The 21,620-nt window shown below is 39.5% G+C and overlaps 1 protein-coding gene across 7 annotated transcripts in view; it reads left to right on the top strand.

Moving 5' to 3' along the window:
* The window catches only part of CADPS (calcium dependent secretion activator), a 1,556,059-nt gene that overhangs the window by 1,103,501 nt on the left and 430,938 nt on the right, over nucleotides 1-21,620 (top strand). For 4 of the 7 annotated variants that reach the window (XM_086939080.1, XM_086939079.1, XM_086939078.1 and 1 more), the window contains 2 exons: nucleotides 9,096-9,251; nucleotides 14,954-15,101. In XM_086939080.1, coding sequence (XP_086795206.1) covers nucleotides 9,096-9,251; nucleotides 14,954-15,101 — 304 coding nt within the window. Of the gene's footprint in view, nucleotides 1-4,569; nucleotides 4,732-9,095; nucleotides 9,252-14,953; nucleotides 15,102-21,620 lie in introns of all 7 variants that reach the window. The other 3 variants (XM_086939076.1, XM_086939075.1, XM_086939074.1) reach the window with 1 other exon arrangement.

Below are 21,620 nucleotides of genomic sequence, written 5' to 3'. Positions count from 1 at the left end.
TGACATTCCCATCCTCTTGTGTAGTCTGTCTAGTAATTTTTCATGATTTACAGTGTTGAATGCAGATGACAGGTCAAGAAGGACTAGTAAACATGTTCTATTGAGATCTAGGGCCTGTATTGCGTCATCGGCGATATGTAGGATCACTGTTTCCGGGCTGTGGCCTGTTCTGAATCCCGATTGGCAGCCGTCCAATAGCATGAAATTAGTGATGTGTTGGCTCAGTTGGTTTTGTACACATTTCTCGATTAGTTTTGCCAGTAACAGAATATTGGTAACTGGACGAAAGTTATTGGGATCTGCTGGGTCCGCTGTTGGTTTCTTGATGATCAGTACAACTTGGCCTGTTTTTAAGCGTTCTGGAAGGATCCCTTGTGATAGCGAGGCATTTATTATTTTTGTCCATATTGGGATGATGATGTGGTTTATGTTTTGTAGACATTTGGTGGGGAGTGGATCATTATAGTGGTTATTTGGTTTGATATCCGCTAGTGATAGGGGTGGTGATGGGTTTTTAGGGTTCATGAATTGGTAGTGTTTAACAGTGCCGAGGGTTTTTTAGGGGTCAGGGATGGATGGGGCTTTGGATGGTGAGGGTTTTTTTAGAATTCAGTGATGGGTGACATTTAGGGATGGTGGGGTATTAAGGGTTCAGGGATTGGTGGAATTTAGGCATAGAAATTGGCTTTTATGGTTCAGGAATGGGTGGAGTTTAGGTGTAGAGAGAGATTTTAGGGTGTAGGGGTGGGTGGAATTTAGAGGTAGAGAGAGTTTACAAGGTTCAGGGATGGGTGAAGTTTATGGGTCAGAGACATATAGAGTTTAAGCGTGATAAGGTTTTTTAGGAGTTAGGAATAGGTGCAGTTCAGTAGTAAAAATTGTGTTTAGGGTTCAGGGACGGGTAGAGGTTAAGGGACAGAGATTTGTATGGTTTAGGGGCTTCTAGGGGGCTGGGATGTATGGTATTTAGGTGGTGCAAGGGGGTAAGGGATGGATGCTGTTTAGGGTTGGTGAGGGTTTAGCCATTTAAAATCATCTAAACTAATTGTCAATGTAAACGATATAAATCTGAAATAAATGTCCCATGAAGCAAAGCATTATAATTAATACCCATGAAAAACATGTTTCCTATTACATGTAAACCTTAAAAAATAAGCATGCAAAAGGCGGTTTCGTAAAAGAAACTTTTTATGAACTGGGTTCCATGAAATGGCAAATACTATGAATCCTGCAAATTTCTATTAAACAGTTTAGGTGACATGGCTTCTCAATAGTGGTATTGCATTAAATCGTTTCTCAACTAAATGACATACAACCACTGTGAACACAAACACAGTGGAGTACATAATGTTGGGCACAACATTGGAGAGTTTATATATACTTCATCAAGGGCTGATCAAGGACATTTTGTCCTCCCCAGTAATGCTATCCCTCATAGAGAAATTGATAGACTAGAGTCTATCCCGGGGTTGAGGGTAAATGCTGTGTAGTAAAATCTCTAATTAAAGTAGGGAAGAGCACCATAGACGTCTGTATCTTATTCAGTCCTTAAATAAATTCAGCCTCATCAGATTAAGTTAAACCATGGTGCTTTTTCTTTTTAATACAAGGGTTAATAAACAATCATTTCACTGAACACGCCATCTCTTTGAGCTCAATTTTAAATAAAATTCAGTTATTTAAAAACATTTTGGAAACAGCTACAATACATTAAGAGCTAACTAGGTCATCAAACCCTTGTCCCGCTATGTATTTGTGCTTCATAAAGTGATGCTCTACACCAGGCCATGGAAGTTTAGCAAAGTCGGTGTATGGAGTGTGTTAAGAAACTAAGGGCCCTATGTAGGTGGCTCATTACCGGTCGATAAACCCGAAATTCAGTAAATTTCAGGCTTACCGACCGGTATTGAGCCATTTGTCATGTAGGTGATGATTCGGTTTACCGATTCGGTATTTACCGAATCATTATTTACCGATTCGGTATTTACCGAATCGGTAAATGGCATGTAGGAACCAATTTTAAGAGTGCTTATTTGCTTTAAGGATTCTTTATTTACCACCAACTATAAGTTGGTGGTAAATTCCGAATACCTTTGAAAATGCAATTCTGTGCATTTTCAACAGCAGACAAACATGCCCTTAGGGCATGTATGTGTGCCACATGTGCACACAAGCACTATTCAGGGGTGCAACAGGGTGTCAATGTGACACCTTGCCATCCTTGAATGAGTTCCCCCTATTACCGATTCGGTATTTACTGAATCGGTAATAGTGAGTGGCTTCCCATTCATTCCTATACAACTCCAGGCCCATAGGAGTGAATGGGAATTACCAAATCGGTAAATACCGATTCTAAAATACCAAATCCTACCGATTCCGTAAAATGTTCCGAATTATTATCTACATCCCATATACCGATTCTAAAATATCGAATCGGTAAAATTCAATATTTTAGAATCTGTAAAAATGGATTACCTACATCTGGCCCTAAATGCTTTTTTTTTAAAAAGACTTTGAAATTATTACAATGAAGTTCAATCAAGTGTGCCTGAATGATTAATATCAAGGATATCTAGCTATTTCCTTGACTTATCAATATTGTGAATGTAATTTCCATTAAATGAGAATATAGTTGAACAGGGTTAGGCAAGCTGTTTAGTATACAAATCACAACTAAAAAAGTTATTTATATAGCGCACACATGTCCCTGCCAGTCCATTTTATGATTTAAATTCTACAGAAAATCCTAAATTAATCCCCCTGCCTTTTAATCATCCTTGAATCTGGCAATGTGCAAAATAAAAGCAGTTTTCCATGAAGAATCTGTCTTATCTTTGCTGTTCACAGAGTCTTGATCAATATCAATTATACTCAAATTTGTCCTATAAGTTTGTTTCTTATTTCTAACGTGTATTTACATCTAGGTTTTAATTGATTATTTTGTATTGTAGGAGGTACTACATGTGATTGTTAAAATGTTGCTAATAGTGTGTTACTTCATTTGTTAAGGTAAAGCTATTATGTAGTTAATAACATTGAATATAGTTCTCAGGTGAGAGGCTTGATGAAACAACTGTTATAATAGCATTTAATTAAGCCATGTTCCATTGGGATATACATACTTTTCAATTAGTAATATTTGTAAATGTGTATGAAACAGAATTACTCTTCTGGTATTGAACAGTAAGCAAACAAATCATTATAGGTCCTTTTGTAAAATCGTACTTTGCATTTCCAAAGCCAGTGCAGCTTAGGGAGAGAGTAATGTAATAGCAAACAATACACACACTTGAAATTACTATTGTGACTTACAATGTTCACATTGCAAACCTGTGTAAGTTGTAAGTGTAAGTGGATGGCAAATGGAAAGCAAAGGACCTATTCTTCCCTTTGCGGCTCACAAGCCTACACACATGCTTTCTAATGGCAGAGGGAAGACTGTAACAATTTGCTAGTGTAAGTTGTCACATTCTGGCAGCTTACAATTTGCCTGCACATACTCCAGGCATATGAAGGAGCTGACAGAATTCCTATATACTGCTGCATGATATATTGTACATCCAATTTACTGTGCACTTTTTTGTGATATTGTGACATCTAAGAAACAGGTGTCACATAGTCTTAGCATGAACTATCCCAGTTATTTCAGCACAGATTCTAGGCCAGGCACGACATCTATTACTGATGTTCTAGAACACTGTCCTGATAAATTAGAATAAAGGGAAATTAGGGAAGCTCACACACCTCAATGTACCACCTAAGAGAATGCTTATCTTGAAAGCTATTTCCCATAAGCTCTGGTACTGGAAAGATAAAAGAGAGAACTAGGGAAAAGGTATGTTGGGGCAGCAGGTTTATTTGCATCCAAATAAAATGATGCACTTTGAACCTCCTCCCCACCCACCCGGATTTGCTTAACATACCCAGATTTTAGATAGTCTAAAATTTGCTGCAGAAAAAATGCATTTTTGAAATTGTAAAATTAAAGGCTTAACGATGTGTCCTCATTTTGGGCACTGATAATAATAATAAGAATAACATGACATAATGGATGGCACAGGTACTCCTAAATGATGTGCACATTTCATAATAATGAACAGTGTTTATTGATACGTAATGCACTGCTTAAAACTACAGCTTTATTGTACACTTATTTTTTCTAACTCCTTAAGAGTAATTCTATGCAGCTGTGAAGACCATCTTTCCAATAATAACTGGAACAAAATTTAAGAATTTACATGCCAGCTCTGTTTTAGAGAGTGGCAAAATATATTTTGTGTATGGTGTGCTAGTGTCAGGATTTATAGAGTGTTATTATATAGCGTGAGTGTTTAAGTAGTGTGTTAATTTGCAGCCTTTTTATGTTTGGTATATTGCTTTTATTGCAGAATGCACAAATACACCTATGCCTTCCATGCTCATGCTTCTTTCTGAAATGTTTTTTGCTTTTGTTTTTTGACTGTTGTCTTGCTGTGAACTTTGCAGATTTGTTTATGAGTGTCATGTGCTTCTGCTACATCTGCATTGTCACTGTTATGGTATTTTTCTTTCTGTCTGTTTTTTCCACAGGAGTTTAACAAGTAATCTGCCCAATGTGAATCTTCCAAATGTGAATCTCCCTAAAGTACCAGTTAACCTACCAGTTAACCTACCAGTTAACCTACCAGTTAACCTCCCTCAAATGCCTAGCTTTTCTGCACCGTCATGGATGGCTGCTATATATGACTCTGAGTGTGTATTCACTTCACATTAGCTCTAATTCAATTGTGCTGTGATCTTGGCATGGATATGTTTTACCTATTGCTTTTATTTATTCTGAATATTAAATGCAGAGAAGTGGACTGATAATCAGACCCTTATTTAATTTTTTTAAAGTAGAACTATCTATTTTCCAAAAAACATTCTGACGTAAACAATACTTTACTATATGCGCACTCACAAAAATAGAAACGTGTTTGTGTATATATAGATTTATATATATTAAGATAAGCAAAAAATAATGTCATTTGTTGATTTGTCATGTTAGGAAAGTAACACTTAAACTGCTCAGAATTGCATTTTGGTCATGTATCAAAGTCTCACTCTAAAACAAATTAAATAAATATAAGAGTACAGCATTTGCATGCTGTAAGTTACCATTTTTTTTTAACTTAGTCACATTTGATGAAAAGCAACTCTATGATCCTGCTCATGGTGAGTAACTGGATTTGTAGTTTTAAAAACAAAAGTTAATTCATGAATAATGCAGGAGCAACGACTCAAAGAAATCTCTCAGTCGGTGCTGCACAGATCCTGCAATTCATTAGAGACCTGACTATACTGCATTATTGCAATTTATTAAGGTGGAGCCATCATTCAATGGCTCTCCAAATATATTTGTGTTTGCCATTCCTTTTCACTGCGACTTGTTAATTAAGTTATAACAATTCACCATTGAGAAAATATTAGGAAATGTGATCAAAAACGTAAAATAGCTCATCAAATATATGAAGAGACCACTGTGCACATTTTTTTCAAAGAGCACCTTTGAATGTGTTCTATGTTTATTCCTTTTTAAAAACAGTTTTCTTCTATCAAAATTACCATAATATTACATTGTTAACAGTGAAATGAACACAAAGGACACAGAATACATTTTGAAGGATTACTTTTCATATTCTTAAATTACATCTCACCCACATCTCCCCAGTCTTTGGAGACAATGTACTAATCTATACCCGGGTTTTTGTTATGTGATGTGACAGATTTATAAATCCATGACAGTACAAAAGGGCATTCAGTATGCTGATCATAATCCCTTTCTCATTGATAGTAATGAGGTTGAGATTCCGTTTATGAATACTACTGAATGCCTGCAAATGATGGTATTCACATATGGAAAACACAATATTTATTTTTGATTGCAGTCCCTGACAACTTAAATTATCTTTATTCAACTACATTTGTAAGATAAACGATTCAATAAAAGAACAAAATACAGTACAACAGTTCTATTGCAAGCAATTCAAGTCTGTATACCATCCATAAAACTCAAATAAAAAGTTAATTAGGATTACTTGCAATGATGCAAAGACAGAATTTGGTGATTTGGTGCAAGTAGCATAAGTCATATAAAATTCATAAGGAAGATTATCAGTAGGTATCAATAAATACTCTGTTAAAAAAATACCCCATGACACTTAAAAGTACATTAGCTGCAATACAAAACTGGCATGATAGGAAGGGTATTGCGGGGAGCATGCTGCCGTCCTCTGGACCACTGTATGCTCTTCCCAGTTCCAGAGCCGACATTCACAAAGTAGAAGCTGTCCCTTAAGTTCCACTTTGAGAAATTGGCATGTCATTAAGTGTTTGTTGAACTGATACATTTGATTACTAGTCGTAAAAAGGAGAGATGCCTCATTCTCGCATTCTCTCATATTCCTTTTTATGATTTGCAAAAGATTCAATTTATACATTGTGAATTGCAAATATATATTGAATTCTTAATGTTCATTTTGTACATTACAAAACAGGTTTTGAATTGCATGCTTTGGTATTACAAAACCATTTGATACATCAGGACCCTTGTGAGCAAATTTTGAATGGTAAATTGAACTAACTGATACTTGCATGAATTCATGCTGAAGATACACCCAGGCTCTGAAATATGAAAAATAAAAATGATGAATGTCCGTCAAAACAGATATGGCATACCATTAGATATTTTGGGGGAAATACAATATTGACTGGCTGTGCCTGAACTGAGACAACGGAAAAGAGATACAGGTTAAATAATGTTTTTTTCTTGGAAGGTTTTGTTCCAAATATGGTAAATAAATCAACATTCCCTTCTCTATATAAACGTAGTTTCATTTAAAACCAAAGTCCCACTCTTAGGACCCAGACTACTCAGTGTAGAAAAACTATTCCTTGCAAGCTGGAAGAGGTCATTTGAAAATATTTAAGCAATTAAAAAGATAATTTAAGCAAATATTTAAAAACATGTAAAAAAACAATTGAACTTTTTTTTAAAGTATTGTCGATTCTGCCATTATTCTATTTTACATTTACAAACTATTCGAAAGAAAAATGTACGAAATGTGGATATTAAAAAAATATTTAATGTTTAATTCCTGTTTATGAAATTATTTTTTTAACAATCATACTGCACGGATACGGCCACCCAAATAAACTATGTTGTTACCCGGGCTCCTTAACAGTTTTAGCTTCTTTGCAATACTTCAATGCCAAATTATGAAATACCCTAAAAGGAAGAAGCAGATGCTATATTAGATTAATAGTTTTGTACGTAAATAATTGGAACTCTATATACAAATGAATATTTAAAGAAAACACCAATCATATTCATGCTAAGCTGACAGCATTAAAGGCTAGATTAGGCATTAGCTAAAAATAAGTACTGAAGGCTTATGTTCCCTTTCCTTGCTCCCCTTCTGCATGTTTTGTGGTATTGTTTCTGAAAAGATATGAATCAAGACATGGCGCAATGCAAATCACGATTAATAAACGACTATTGATTATCTTCATATACTACGATCTATAACAGATGCCATCACAATGTCACATCTCCAAAATGCACGGCAGAAGGTGATGCTGCTCACATTAAGCTTGTTAGAAGCCGGAAATCTGGGAAGGCATTTTAAAAAGCGCTCAAGCCAGATGGGTGTCAAAATGTTGTTGCAATAAACACCAATTATTACATTCATGTGTGCTCAATCGTTTCAAACACCAAGCTGCACAGTTCCAAAATGAGGGGTTGAGTTTAGTCTAATGCACTGTTTAAAATAGCAGGTTGATTTATGATCACCTGCAACGTGTTCTGCTTATTGCATCTTGGCAGCATCGGGCAAGATGCAAAAACATTTCCTGAATCCAAACAAAATGCCTGATTGCATATCTTTTCACAGCCCTGCTTTCCTCTTTCCACCTGCCATTCTTAAGACCGTGTGTCGGTTCTACTTTTGTTTTTACGCAGGACGAGTCTTAACAGATTGGTGATTCCTTCCTAGACAGTTAGCAGAGGACACCAGGATCACTTTGGCATGTTGGAAGTATGGTTTTCACCCTGCAGTAGCTGTGTGTGCATTAGCTCTATTCGGCTGCAGCGCATTAACTCAATGCAGCTGGCATCTGTCACAATAGAAACACCCACTCTCATCTGTTTCTATAGAGGATGTCAGCACAGTTGGTAATGCATGGTGTGCCCCACATCTAATAAACTATCGTGTTAGCATTAGTGGTATGCGAGGAGGGAGTTGTACCTCTTGAAGCTCATGTGGTAATTGCAAAAACAAAGAGGCTGTCCGCTGTAGGGGAGGTAGAGATTCGGAAAATAAACCAAAGACAAGGCATGTGTTTTTCACCACTGAAATGGAGAACTTAGAAATAATCTCACCATGTCCAAGGAACTAAACACGGCGGCACAAAACACCAACTGCTGCATCCGTACAGAGGTCAGGATACAAACGTGTATTTGTGCAAGAATAGAGTTTTGCTGCTGCCCAAAGACATTGAAAAGTCTGCTGCTGCCTTCCCTGTGAGCTGGTTTGTGAAAGTGCTAAATAGTCATTGAAATCAATGCAAAGTGCAGAATGTTTCAGTAGAGCACAATTGACTTCCACCAATTCTTTTCCAGCGGTTCAAGAGAGAAAGCATGACCTCGCTCACCACTTGTTAGCACTATCCTTTATGTGGTAGGCTCCAAGAAATGCCAGATTCTATATTTTGATAGCAATGCATGAAACCCTGAATCCTATTGGAGGCATTCCTTCCACTATCGGTAGCCTTAATTTAAATAATCACATATGCTAATATGGTTATTAACTAAGGCTGATTTTTACCATACACTATTTAGACATTAATATATGTGATTCATATTTTTATCATGTATCAGCTCTGGAAATATTGGTGAGAATTAACAGCAAGCTAGATTAGGCAAGTGTATGGTAAAACTCACAACCCTGATGGTGGAGATCCCTGGCATTTTTCTGTGTATTTATCCGCTGTGTTTCCTTAAGCATACAATAGTGCCCACATCATGTCAGTGATGGTTTGGTACCGTTGTGACATTTATTTCCTTTTCCTTCTGTCAGCAATGGGTCAGCTACTTCTGAGGACCTTTTCTGGAAACTTGATGCACTGCAGACATTCATTCGTGACCTCCATTGGCCAGAGGAAGAATTTGGAAAGCATCTTGAACAGCGATTAAAGCTGATGGCCAGTGATATGATTGAGTCCTGTGTGAAAAGGTAACAATGTAAATAAAATGTGTACAAGAAACAGTATCAGAATGTATAGCCTCTACTCATTTACCGGCACAATTTTGCTATCTTGTAGTCCAGCAATTAAAGCTAGGTAAAACACATAATTTGAATTTAATAATAAGACAACTAAAGATGATGCAGAGCAACCTGCCAAGCCAGCATTTCCCAAACTGTGGGTCGGTTGTGAGCTGATTTTTGGTCGGTCGGGAAAGTCTGGGCCATAAATAAAGATTTTTTTAAATTCTGTCTTTAACTTGTCATATTTGCTGGTGCTTCAAAGACACAGGTCAAATGTAAGGCTGTGTCTTCAGACAAATAACTGCTTATTGTTTTACCATGGGAATTGGTGTTTACTTTTCTTTCTTTGACTGGAAAGTGAGAGAAGTTTTTAAAGTGAACGGCATGGCAACTTGATGGAGTACAGGGATGTGAAATGCAAAGGCTGCAGGATGTTTTTTTTTGCAGCACACAACAACATGTAAATACCTGTAAAAGAACTGTATGCGTTTGGCGGTTAACCCCTTCGCTGCTGATGACGAGCTCAGCTCGTCATCAGCCACGGTGGTCGTGTGCGGATGACGAGCTGAGCTCGTCATCTAACGCGGCTTTTTGAAAATTGCCGCACACAGCGGGAAAAGCAGCCGCAGCGATGCGGTTAGGAAAGCAAACATGAAACACATGTTTATGTAATTCTGGAGGATGCTGAAAACAGAGATTTTAATAGAATCAAAACAACGCAAGAAACATTACTTGGTGATGCACAAATTATAATTATTCACAGAAACCTGATTTTCACACAGTATCAGTTTTGTGCTATATAGTTTTATCTGTAAAACTGTATGTGTGTACACCTTTAGTGGCCAATCAATAGAAAATGTACTGTCTGTAATGAAAATGCACTACCGGATGATGCTTTGGTTACATTAAAAAATCACCTCTCTTCATGTCCATTAAAGGTAGGTGGGTCACAAATGGTTGTTGGTCTAAACATTGGATTGTGATTCCACAAAGTTTGGGAAGTACTGTGCTAATAATCTGGGCATGTGTCAAAGGTGTTCATGAAGTTTGAATCAAAGACAATGCAATTGAAATACTTTCCTCTGAGTCATCACTTTCTCACCTTTAACAGCCCTGGCAAGCTCCCTTTTTAGGTCTCACCTCGCGATTCAGCGCATGCGCTGTCGCTCCTGGCGAGATCTATTGCCGTCGCTTTTCTTGCGAAGCGAGGTTGGAAGCACCACTTACGCTTCTTACTGGCGCGCCAGCCAAATCCGTGGTTTCTATTGGGAGGGAAGCTGGTTTGGTTCCCTCCCTGTCTTCCTTCGGCATGCCTGCTCGGATACAGCATGTGAACGCACCTGAACATGACATATGCACGTGCTACTTTGCTTTCCCTGGCGTTTCCTGCAATAACAGCACGCGCTTTCACTTTCTTTACTCTTCACGCACCTGGACATGACATATGCATGCGCTGCTTTGCTTTTTTTGGGCGTTTCCTGCATGCTTTCACTTTCTTTACTCTTCGAGTTCTCACTGTTTCCTATCTCTGCCCTCTGCTACCATAATAATGTTGGAAATGCACGTTTGAGTCCTGGCGCTGGTTCACCCTCCTGTGGTTCTGTGCCAATCACTTAATCTTCTCCGAGTGCAGCTCCCGCAGTGCCAGCAGTAGGCAATACCGCAGGCCTGGAGATTCCCAACACAGATAACTCCTCTCCAGGTGGTGTCAGATGGAGGCGGTGGGGAGGGTTGGGGGCGCTGGTAACATACACTACAGTCTCCCTAGGGTTAACAGGACTGTTTCAGACTGCTGTGTTAGTTACTAAATGTTGCAGAACACTGGATGCCATCGATTTTCAATTGGAACAAAGTGTGTGGTGTATCAATTACTGCGCTCGTGCAAGTGGAGCCAGCAACCAGCCCCTGCGGTGGAAACGGGGAATGCGGGCGGCTTGGCTGGCACCAACCCCCAGAAATAGGGGCCTACGGAGGCAGGCAGCACACGGCCGCCAGAGAGAAGGCAGCACAAGGCGCCGCAGAGTACTCATGGCGTCCGTTTCACATCCTAGTGCACAGTGTCTAAAGACCTGCTGTGTGCACACAGCTCACTAGTGCAGCCAGACACAAGCACCTAGAGCTCACATACTTCTTGGCACAACGAATGAGAGGCACGCTTAAGTGCACCAAATGAAGGTTACAAGTGGTTTTTATGATCCAAACATTAAATAAATGAACGCCCTGTTTTTTTAAACACCTGTCAGGCTTTCACTCTTGGGGAGGGCACTGCCCCCACCTGGTCTTTAGTTACAGAGTTTTCACTGACTCATGTCCCTGTGCCGTAGCACCGTTGGTGTTTGCCTGCCGCCCCTGCCCCCGCGGCAGGGAGCACACAACCTGGTGAGGGAGGGCTTCAGTCTCACGAACCACACGCCTCCAAGCCCCTTCTAAATCAGCAATGTTTGTGGTCAGAGTTTAAGGTGACTAAGGTTTCGTTAAGGGGTTCCATGGCACACCACCAGGAGCTTTAAGTGCGATGAAAAAATGGGTGGGGTGAGGTCTCCGTATAGGTGGGTTCAAACAAGTGCACCTAGAAATTTCTGAAAAGGGGGCGTGGCTTCTGCAATTAACAGAATAGCTAAAAGATACAAAATAAAGCACCGTGCTTCAGACAGGTATCATTTGACAGATATTTGGGGGCCTCTCTGATTTCTCCAATATTGTGTGCAGATACACCACACAATAACGAACATATGCCTAAAACAAGCTAAACATTGAGTTTGCAAATGCTTGTTAACTGTATCATAAATGAGTAACAATGACTTTGTTGTGAATATTTAGAGCTGAAAGTGTCAGTTCTGAAAATATCTCTTCCTCCAACGTTTCACCATCTGTGTGTGCCTCCCGTGCACACAATTTCATATAAAACAGTGATTACAATCCGCACATAAGTGATCATAGCACTGTGCGCTCTGCCGAGAGGGCAAGGATTGGATGAGCGAATGGTCCGAGCACCTTTATGACCCACTGCCTGGCTTCATCAGAAACTCCCACAGTCTTCACTACAGAGTGCCCAGAGGTGACTCGGTCCACAGAAGGCACTGTACAAAAGTCCTTTGCCACATGAAAATATAAAACAAGCATTTGCAATGCAATAGGTCTCACATTTACGCAAGTTTAAACTATTGGTATTGTAAATGACAATCCCTTATATTTATGTTTTTTAAACGAAAACAAAATTAAAAGACATTTTTATTTGCATTGTCAATAGCTCAAACTTGCTATTGCATTGCAAATGCTTGTTAAAGTGGAGGGGCTGCCATCCAAACCCCTTTCTTGTCTCCACATTTTTGGAGTCGGTTGCCCTGGCTTCTTTCAAATTCCTACTTATGATCTCCTCATATATGTCCTGCCCCTTTGCCCCTTTGCCCTTTTGACTGCGTCATTTTGTTTTTTAGTCAGTCTTGAATTTCCTGAAAAGGGGGATTTAGTTATTATTTTAGAAGACATGGTATTAGTTTATTTGGATTTTAGTCAGAATAAGATGGATCAATCTTTGGTATTGTAAGAAGCTGGCCAAGAAGATTATTTCTTCCATCATGCAAAGCTCCTGTGCCCATCCTAGAGATGTGACCAGGGAAATGAGGTGTGGCTAGGGAACATGTGGTCACTCAGAACCAGTTCTGGGGCAGCTACTCTCCCAGTAGAATTGATGCCTGGTTTGCTAACAAGTAAAAGATGGGGCGGGGCCAGGTGTTAGCTACAACTGCCTGTGACAGGGTAGGCCTCTTGAAAGATAGTTACGTTTCTGGGCAGTGCCCAGAAGTTCATCCCGGCAGAGGAACAGAATACCTACAAAACCCAAGGCCCTTGTCTCAGCTCTGAGAGCATGTTCACTCCACATAATGGAGCTATTCAATTCCTGTTAAGACTTGGTAGCTCAAGCAAATGGGATTAGAGCGATTTTAGACAGGAAGAAAGTGACTTTTAAAAGAACTTTTGGTAAACTGTTTTGTACAAATCCAACTTTACCAATGATTCAGAATTGTAATACATATTTTAAAATGTCCAAGAATTAACTTTTTAGCTGCATTATTACATTACAAATAATAACATTATTTAATTGCAATTATAACTACTAGTATTTTCCTATGGACCAGCTAACCCTGCTACAGTGAAAATAGCTTTTGAGGCTTTGTCACTGTAAAGAAAATAGTTTATATTAACTTCTGCATGCCCTATATTTAAGTATAATACACCCTGCCTTTTGGGAATTAAGTCTTATTTAGCGGTGACTTATTACAATTTAAAAGGAGTGTTTAGGCCTTATCAAGGGGTTATTTTGACAGGTCATCTTTGTAGTTTAAACCTGCACAGCCAGATTATTGGTTTCAGGCCCGCAATCATGTTTTACATTGTCACTTTAGCAGTGGCACAGTAAGGGATGCAGCTAGTGACATTTAACTTACAGGCTCTGGGTACACTTGGTACAATATACTAGGGACTTCTAGATAAGTTACATTTGCCATTTAGGAGCATAGCCAATTTCAACATGTTTTAGAGGTCAGAGCACAGGCACTCGGGCTTGGTGAGCAGAGTCCTAGTGCACAGAGTCAAAAGACCAGCAGCACCAGTCCAACAAAACATTTTTTAGTGATCATGCAATAAGAGGCATTTTCTTACAATTATGGCAAGGAATGCTGGTCATGGCTACAGAGCAACGTAGGTAGGAAAGAATATCCTGTACGTTGACTATCCTGGCCTGGTAAAACTGAATGTAGTGTCTATGCACTCAAGAGATGCATGCTGGTGTTATTTGATGTCGGCGGGTTAACTAACCGGGTGAAGGATACATTTATAGTTTTCTTTTTTTCAAGTTGTGTGTTGAGTTCATGCTCTGGCACAATACTTTGGTCCCATTTTCAAATCACTAGGTTAATTTAGATGTTCAAGCATTCGGGTGACAGGCACTTCATGCAGTTGGATGGCAGATAATTCAAAGACTGTTGTATGAGAGAGTGAGATAGAGGGGGCTGGAGGGGGAAATGACTATTTGTGGACACAGCGCAGGCTATTGTAGAAAGCTATGGTTGGAAGAGAAGTTCCACTGACTAAAATTTACCTTTCAGCTTATACAACTTTCTGTACACCACGTGCCTTCCCCACCTTTTCAGATGTCACCTGCATTCCACTGCAAGCGAATCTCCTGGAGGTGGGCCTCAAGGAAGGCGATCTTAAGGGATGTCCATGCAGCTCTAATTCAGGGTTTACAGTGTGCTGTGAATGGGAATACTGCTAGATACTTGCTCTATTTCCCCCATTGACACCTCCCTCCACAGATATCCCCTGCACATCGGTGAACAAGAGCTCACCAAAAAGAGCAGCAGAAGGTTCATCTTTTTTTTAATTTGTAGGAAAACTTAGGGATAGAAGTAGAATGTGGCAAGCCAATGGGCCCTATGACATGTTTTGGATTTTTCTCTGTACAAAGATTCTTTCGTTGTAATTCGCACTGCTTTCCATAAAGTCAGCCCGTCCCATATTTCTAAGAATTAAGACCATCTCAAATTATCTTTGCTTTCTTTGTAATATTCATTTCAAGCAAAACATTTTTGACGGGCATGCATTTTATTTTAGATTGAACAGTCCTTGAAATGATCAACATGTTTCTCTCACTCTTTCTTTAACAGAACGAGAATCGCATTTGAAGTAAAGCTCCAGAAAACGAGTCGATCGACGGATTTTCGAGTCCCACAGTCTATATGCACAATGTTTAATGTAATGGTTGATGCCAAAGCTCAGTCAACTAAACTTTGCAGTATGGAAATGGGGCAAGAGGTAAACGTAATTAAATAGCATTTTGCTCGATTTGAACCGCATATATTCTGCTTTACTCGGTTTTCACAGATTTGATTGTGATAGTTGTATAGGTCTTGTAAGCATTGTATTCGACTATTCCGACTGCATATTTAAACATAATGTGGCACAGTCAACCGATTTAAGTTAAGATTAAAGTCTTTGGTAATAGTATTTAACAAAGGCGTACTATTGCCATAAAATCCTTGATCTTTTATTCGCTTGCAAATTTTCAGGTACTCTAAAATTAGATCTTTTTAATATTTATTATATTGTTCTATTAGGTGTTTAAAGAGGAAATTTAGAGCAAGGAAGAGTTTTGTTAATGACACCTGTTAATTTCTTATGAGCATTTGGCTGTGTCTCTCAGTCAGTGGCATGTTTGGGTGTTTGAGCAAGAATGACTTGAGAGACAGCTTAAATTGTTAAGGAGGTCAGTAGAAATCATATGTATTTGAGGGGGTTGACTGGTGGCGTGTAGGTCCTGAAGAAAAACAGCTATTTCCCCAGTTCATCTATTCAGTACCTTTATGGTGGATTTCAGGTGGAAATCTGATATCTACTGAAAGTGAAATGATTGATTGTATTCTCGAATGAAGCTGTCCAGTCTGTATTTTAAACATCACTCAGAGGATTTTGAAGTCAATCTGAACCTCAAGTGAAGTCCGTGTATTTACCTGGAGCTCCGTTCTAAAATTTATTGGGGCCACCTTGCTATAAACCTGGGAGGAAAGGATGGAGTGCATTTTCATTTTCAAACTTTGTCCTGGTGCCTCAATCAGTGGTGTTTGATACTTTGGTACTATAGGTACTATAACCCCTTCGATGCTTATGACGGAACGGTTCCGTCATCAGCGTCGGTTGGGCTGTGCTGATGACGGAACCGTTCCGTCATGACCACATCCGTTTTTCGAATCTTCAGCATAGCACGAAAATTTGCGCCGCGCTGAAGAGGATAAGGGATGCGTACGTCACCTATCATGCTCTTCTGATAGAATGCATTCATTATAATGCTGATTGCTAGACATTGCCAAGACCACTGCATTAGAACAATGACATTTATTTTGCTGATTTTGAAATGGTGCTTGAGGGGTTTGGATAGAGTGCTTTTGCCGAGGGGTATTTAATCATGTTTGTAATTCGTGCAGTGAAAATGCTGGTAATTGACAGTTATGTGGTGAATAATTGACAAATTCAATCCTCACTTTTTTCTTGGTGCATCCGTAATGCACCTCCGAGAAAGATTTTTATGGAGTTCCTACATTCTAGCTGAAGTTGTGTTTGGGCAAACGTCAGCTGCTGTGCTTTAAGCGAGCAACTGATTGAAGGCTATGCCCTCACACACAGTGTCTGCCACATCATGGCAGGGTTGGACTGAGACATAATATGTGCCCTGGCATTAGAATAAAAGTGTCTGCCATTAGTGAATCAGATAGCTAAAAAAGTGACCCACATTTGCAAATTGGGCGGTTTTGTGTTTTGCAGGCATGAGAGACTATGCATATTTCTTTGCTACAGGCAATGTTTTTGTCAATATCAGGGAATTCAACTCTAAAAACAGGCCCACCAGACCATAAAACAGGGCCACAAACGTCAAAAACCTGGCACACACACTGTCCTATAAAACCAACCCTCGGGCACTGCCTGATTGCCCTATTGGCCAGTCCAACCCTGCATCACGGACCAACATGTGGCGGCTCAATGGTGATAGACTGTATTGCAGAACTTGCACTGTTTGCTTTGGGGAACAGGCGTGTGCGACTGTATGTGTGCGCACATGTTTCTGTGTGTGTGTGACTTTGTGTGCACGAGATAGAGAAAGCAAGAGAGGGAGAGAGAGAGAGAGAGAGAGAGAAAGAGACATTTCTCTGGTGTCTGTGCTGTGTCTCTTTCTGGAGCGTTTCCCTCTAGCAGTCACTGTGATGGGACTAGCGTTTCAGGCTACCAATGCAATGTGATTTCCCTCAATATGCCAGTGAGATGTTGAAGCGGACTCTGTATCTTAGCATACACAGGTCAACCTTCTACATCTCAGGTACAGCTCAGAAAATATCTGTCGCTCTCTGTGTGTTACATTGCTGTGCATACCTATATGACAAGGTTCTCATGTTCATAAACAATAGCTGCATTTCTGTGTTGTGTCTGGGTGCGAGTGTCTGACCATAACAAAATGGCAAGGGACATTGTTGTTTGACCTTGTCTACTATACAGACTAAATCCCAGAAAAGAATAGAACGAAAAAACAACTACAGGTTCAGTGTGAAAATATAATGTGGCACATAAGCAAACATGTTTATATAGTAACGTGTGCAAAGCTAATGCAGCCTGGTGTCGTGCACAGCTAGGCAAACATAGGGAAAACCACAATGGGCCCTGTATAGGACACATGACACCCTCCCCTTGGTCATGAAGGAAGCATGTAACAGATCTGAAGATACACAAACTCAAAGCCAACACTAATAAATCGATCCCCGAAGCTAACAAATGACAATTTGAAAACAAAAAATAACCAAGTAATGAGTGTCGTAGGAATCCAGTATGTAAGCAGCCATTGTGGTAGCAAAGGACTCTATGATGGGGTTTGCCTCCATGTAGGTGGTTAAGTCTTAGGCCCACTTCATAAGTTGCAATGAACAGACATGATTCTCAGCTCCAATAGACGCACATGCTATCACCGGACAACCTGCGTTGACTTCAATGAAACTCTGATCTAGCAATCGCTGTGCCGATGCACAGGAACTACCATTGACCATTTGCTCCAGACTTGAATTTTGTAGAGGTCGCAAACCCAAGGAATAGTCCTGATAATGGGCCTCTATGGAACTCATCAGCAGTTTGAGATCCAGGGAAGTGGGAATCCGTAGAGCCAGGCATATGTCTAATGCCCATTGAAAAGGGTACCAGATGCAGTGAAATACAGATTGCACCAGGTGAAATAAGCACGACAGAAGGTTAAACATCAATCCACATCCAACACCTGCAATGGAATCATGCCAAAGAGCTCAAACATGCGCCCATGATTGTGCTGGAGCGATGCCAGATCCAGGGCGGACGCAGAAGGAACATCCATTACGCAACAGCAGTGACAGGATGAGAATGCCACAAATACGGAACAGCAGCACTGGAAATTATCCAAACATGCTGTAAAAAATAGAGTGTATAAAAGCCTGAATTACCCCAAAGAGAATTTGGAAAGAAGTGATGAGGCCAGAGCCTACAATTAAAAAAAAAATTGCTGAACCCGCGGTATCGTAAGCATTCAATATTTGATTATTCAATTCACCAAAATGCAGGGGGAGTTTAGTATTCAATAGTAGTTCTGGACACATGTAATTCGAAGGTATTGCGTGCAGATATAAAAGCCACTTGTTGTTGAAACAATAATGCTTTGAGTCTGCTTAGCTTATTGCCATCTGCTTTACAAGTTGGAATGGAAGGCCACAGTGAGCTATCTACAACTCTGTGTGGAGGGGGAAACAGGATGTTGTTGCAACATGTGACTAACTTTGAAATGGACACCATATATGGGACATCTGCCCACATACCCCAGCAGTCTTGATTATTAAGCATTAGATAGTTTCCATGCGAAAGTACATTAATAAAGGAAAGAATTGCAGGAAGTGGAGTTCCTTTCAAATAAGCCATATTAGTCACTGAAACTTTACAAGTGCCAAGGATTTCAACGTTGTTGACAAACAAGTGAATGACTGGCAGTCGAGTCACACGCCTCTCCCTTAAGAAAAACTTCTCTTTCGGCTCGTTCACAATGATAGGTAAAAGGCAGGGACCATAACTCGTGGGTGTAACTGCTCCCCAGGGGTTCATATCTACCTATTAGAAAACATTTTCATGCATGTTGGAAACTGCTGAAGGTGTTTCAGCGACAATGAATGGGATTTTCAAAAAGCAATTCTAAATGTAGCATGGTGTAAGTTGAGTTTTTCATAGCCATTGATTGTTGTTTGTGGGCTAAATTAATAGGCAGAAACAAAGCAGTACAGTTTAAGTAATACCAAGGAACGTGTCCATTTATCAGTGTTTGAAACGTCCAACTAAACTTGCATAATGTATCGGAGCTGACTCTGATCATGATGCAATTTTGACACATCATTCTGTACAATATCAATAACAGATGACACAATGCTGTTCAAATTATGAATATGAGATGATAGAGTATTAATACTATTATCTACCACAGCAGTTACTTTATTCAAATTATCTTGATCAATTTGTCTGAAATGCATAGAAGCTTCAATTAATGATAATTTCTATATTTCATTGTAGGCTGCATGTAGTAATCTTTTAGAATGAGGGATCATGGGACCAAACAAAAAATCAGATAAATGTATATCTTCCGATAGAAGAGAAAGATGTTGTTTCACTGCAGCAATTTGTGGAGAATTTTCTAACCATTGCTGGCATAGTTTACCCACTGAATAGGTGGTAATAGTGTTCGAATGGGCTGACTGTGAGTACTGTGGATCTGGTCTACTTGATTTAAAACCAGAGGTGGAATTAAGAAAATTAGCATGACAACCATTGGTGTTCCCTGCCACAATAATCATCCACCAGAATATGAAAAAGATGAGTTAAATGTACCATTTTCTATCATACTATTTAGCTGGGCTTCTGTACAGTTTGCATAAGAACGCCAATTATCAAAATAGGCAATTGAGGGAATTATCAGGGCATTCAGCTCTTTAATTTGAGCCAATCCCAGAAAAATAGTTTGTTGGACTGTTTCATTTAGAAAAATAATTTGCTTGGGAATTAGACAGGCTCAAAATAGAGTTGCTGTGCCTTGGACATGCCAGGCTTTGTACCACAAATCTATTTCAGATCAATGTTGTCCATCCAAAAGTGAAATCCCTTGAGGGCATATTGTTCGACAAAGGGAGCCGCATATATCAGCTTGGTCTGAGTAACCATATACTTATTCTACAGGGTTGGAGCCAATTTAAAACAGTATGACATTCGATCTGAAATGTCGTAACTAGTAAAATATGTATACTTGTCTGTCTGTCTTTTTTAACTTTCTTGTGGTGGAGTTGTACAATGTTCCCACTGTGTATAATTATAATGGGGATGCTGTACACTTGCCCTATGCAGAAAATTATGTCCATATTGGTGATAACAGAACATATCAGTGGAATTAGTGGAATTAGAATATACATCTTCTGATTCAAACATAGCATAATATTGCAATTCGGAAAACATCGAATTCACAGTATCAACATCCCAATAATCTAATTGTAACCCTCTACTATTACATCACCCATAGAAACTTTGAATACATCTGGAATTTGCAGGGTCTCTGTAGGAGTGTATATATCGAAAGGAACCTTATCTCAAGCATTCCATCAGTCACTGGAACAGCTGAAATGTTGCCAAGGGACAAGTCACTTTTCATTTTATGTGAGGAGGAATGTTGATCCAGCACCCTGTCAACCAATTCCTCTTCAAAACATTCTGGAAGGTAATGTCAATTAATCAGCAGAAAAAAGACAGTCAAAAATCCAATCCACATCAATAAGAGAACCAAAGAAAAGATGGTCTAAATGTATATCCAAGAAGGGACTAGATAAATGCATTTAAACCAAGAAACAATATCACAAATCTGCACTGTGGGTGGATGCAGAACTAAAGACAATGAAGAGCGGACAGAAGAGAAATGGTCTTGATCCATATAGTACCTGAGGAATTCAAATGGAAATAAGTTGCCTGAGATTCAGCTGTAGTATTTGAAAAATGTAATTCAAAAGGGGTTTCCAACAGTGGATCAGATGGAGAAGTAGAAGCAAGTAACAAATCGACAGAGGTTTCAACCTCCCGTGGCAGCCGGGGAGTAGCAGCAATGGTGGTGCTCATATGCTGCAAAGGAAATTTGTGTGAACCCCTACTCCTGGGCATACTGCAGAGAATTAGCCATATGGTGTGGCTTGACATGCTCAATAGAAACAAAGTGATTTTCTTTATGACTTGGAAATGGTGGCAAAATCACAGTTTGTGTACCATGGATAACAAGGACTAGAACAGGAGCATGGTACGTTGGACTTAATTCCTTTTTAGGGCAATGTTTTTCACGAGCAAGGTCTCCAACTATGGGAAGCCAACCAGACACAGGACTTTGAGTATCTGGACTCGAATGAAAGAGGTGCCCGAAAATACTTGCAAGCCTTGGCATCACAAGAATTTTGTAGATACTGTAATGCATACAGTAGTTATCAGCATCAAAGGTTTCAGCTGCCACCACAATGTCTGGATCATCAAAGCCTGGAACATAGATCTTAATGCCAAAGAGCATTTTATACTTTTCAGGGTAATTTTTTAAGGATTATTGATTGCAATGGAGATGATTTAACCAACCACGCCCTGTACCTAATTCTTTAGCCGTTAAGGATTGCTTTAAGGCATGGTTCATTCTCTCCACACCAGAAATGCCCTCAGGCCTATACAAAGAAGAAAAATGCACTTGCAGACCCACGGACTTCTTCGAATCAC

The sequence above is a fragment of the Lissotriton vulgaris genome, chromosome 9 (genome assembly GCF_964263255.1).
Source record: "Lissotriton vulgaris chromosome 9, aLisVul1.2, whole genome shotgun sequence".
In the NCBI taxonomy this organism is placed as follows: Eukaryota; Metazoa; Chordata; class Amphibia; order Caudata; family Salamandridae; genus Lissotriton; species Lissotriton vulgaris.
The sequence above is the reverse complement of the archived record's forward strand: the minus strand, read 5'-3'. Positions and strand labels throughout refer to the sequence as shown.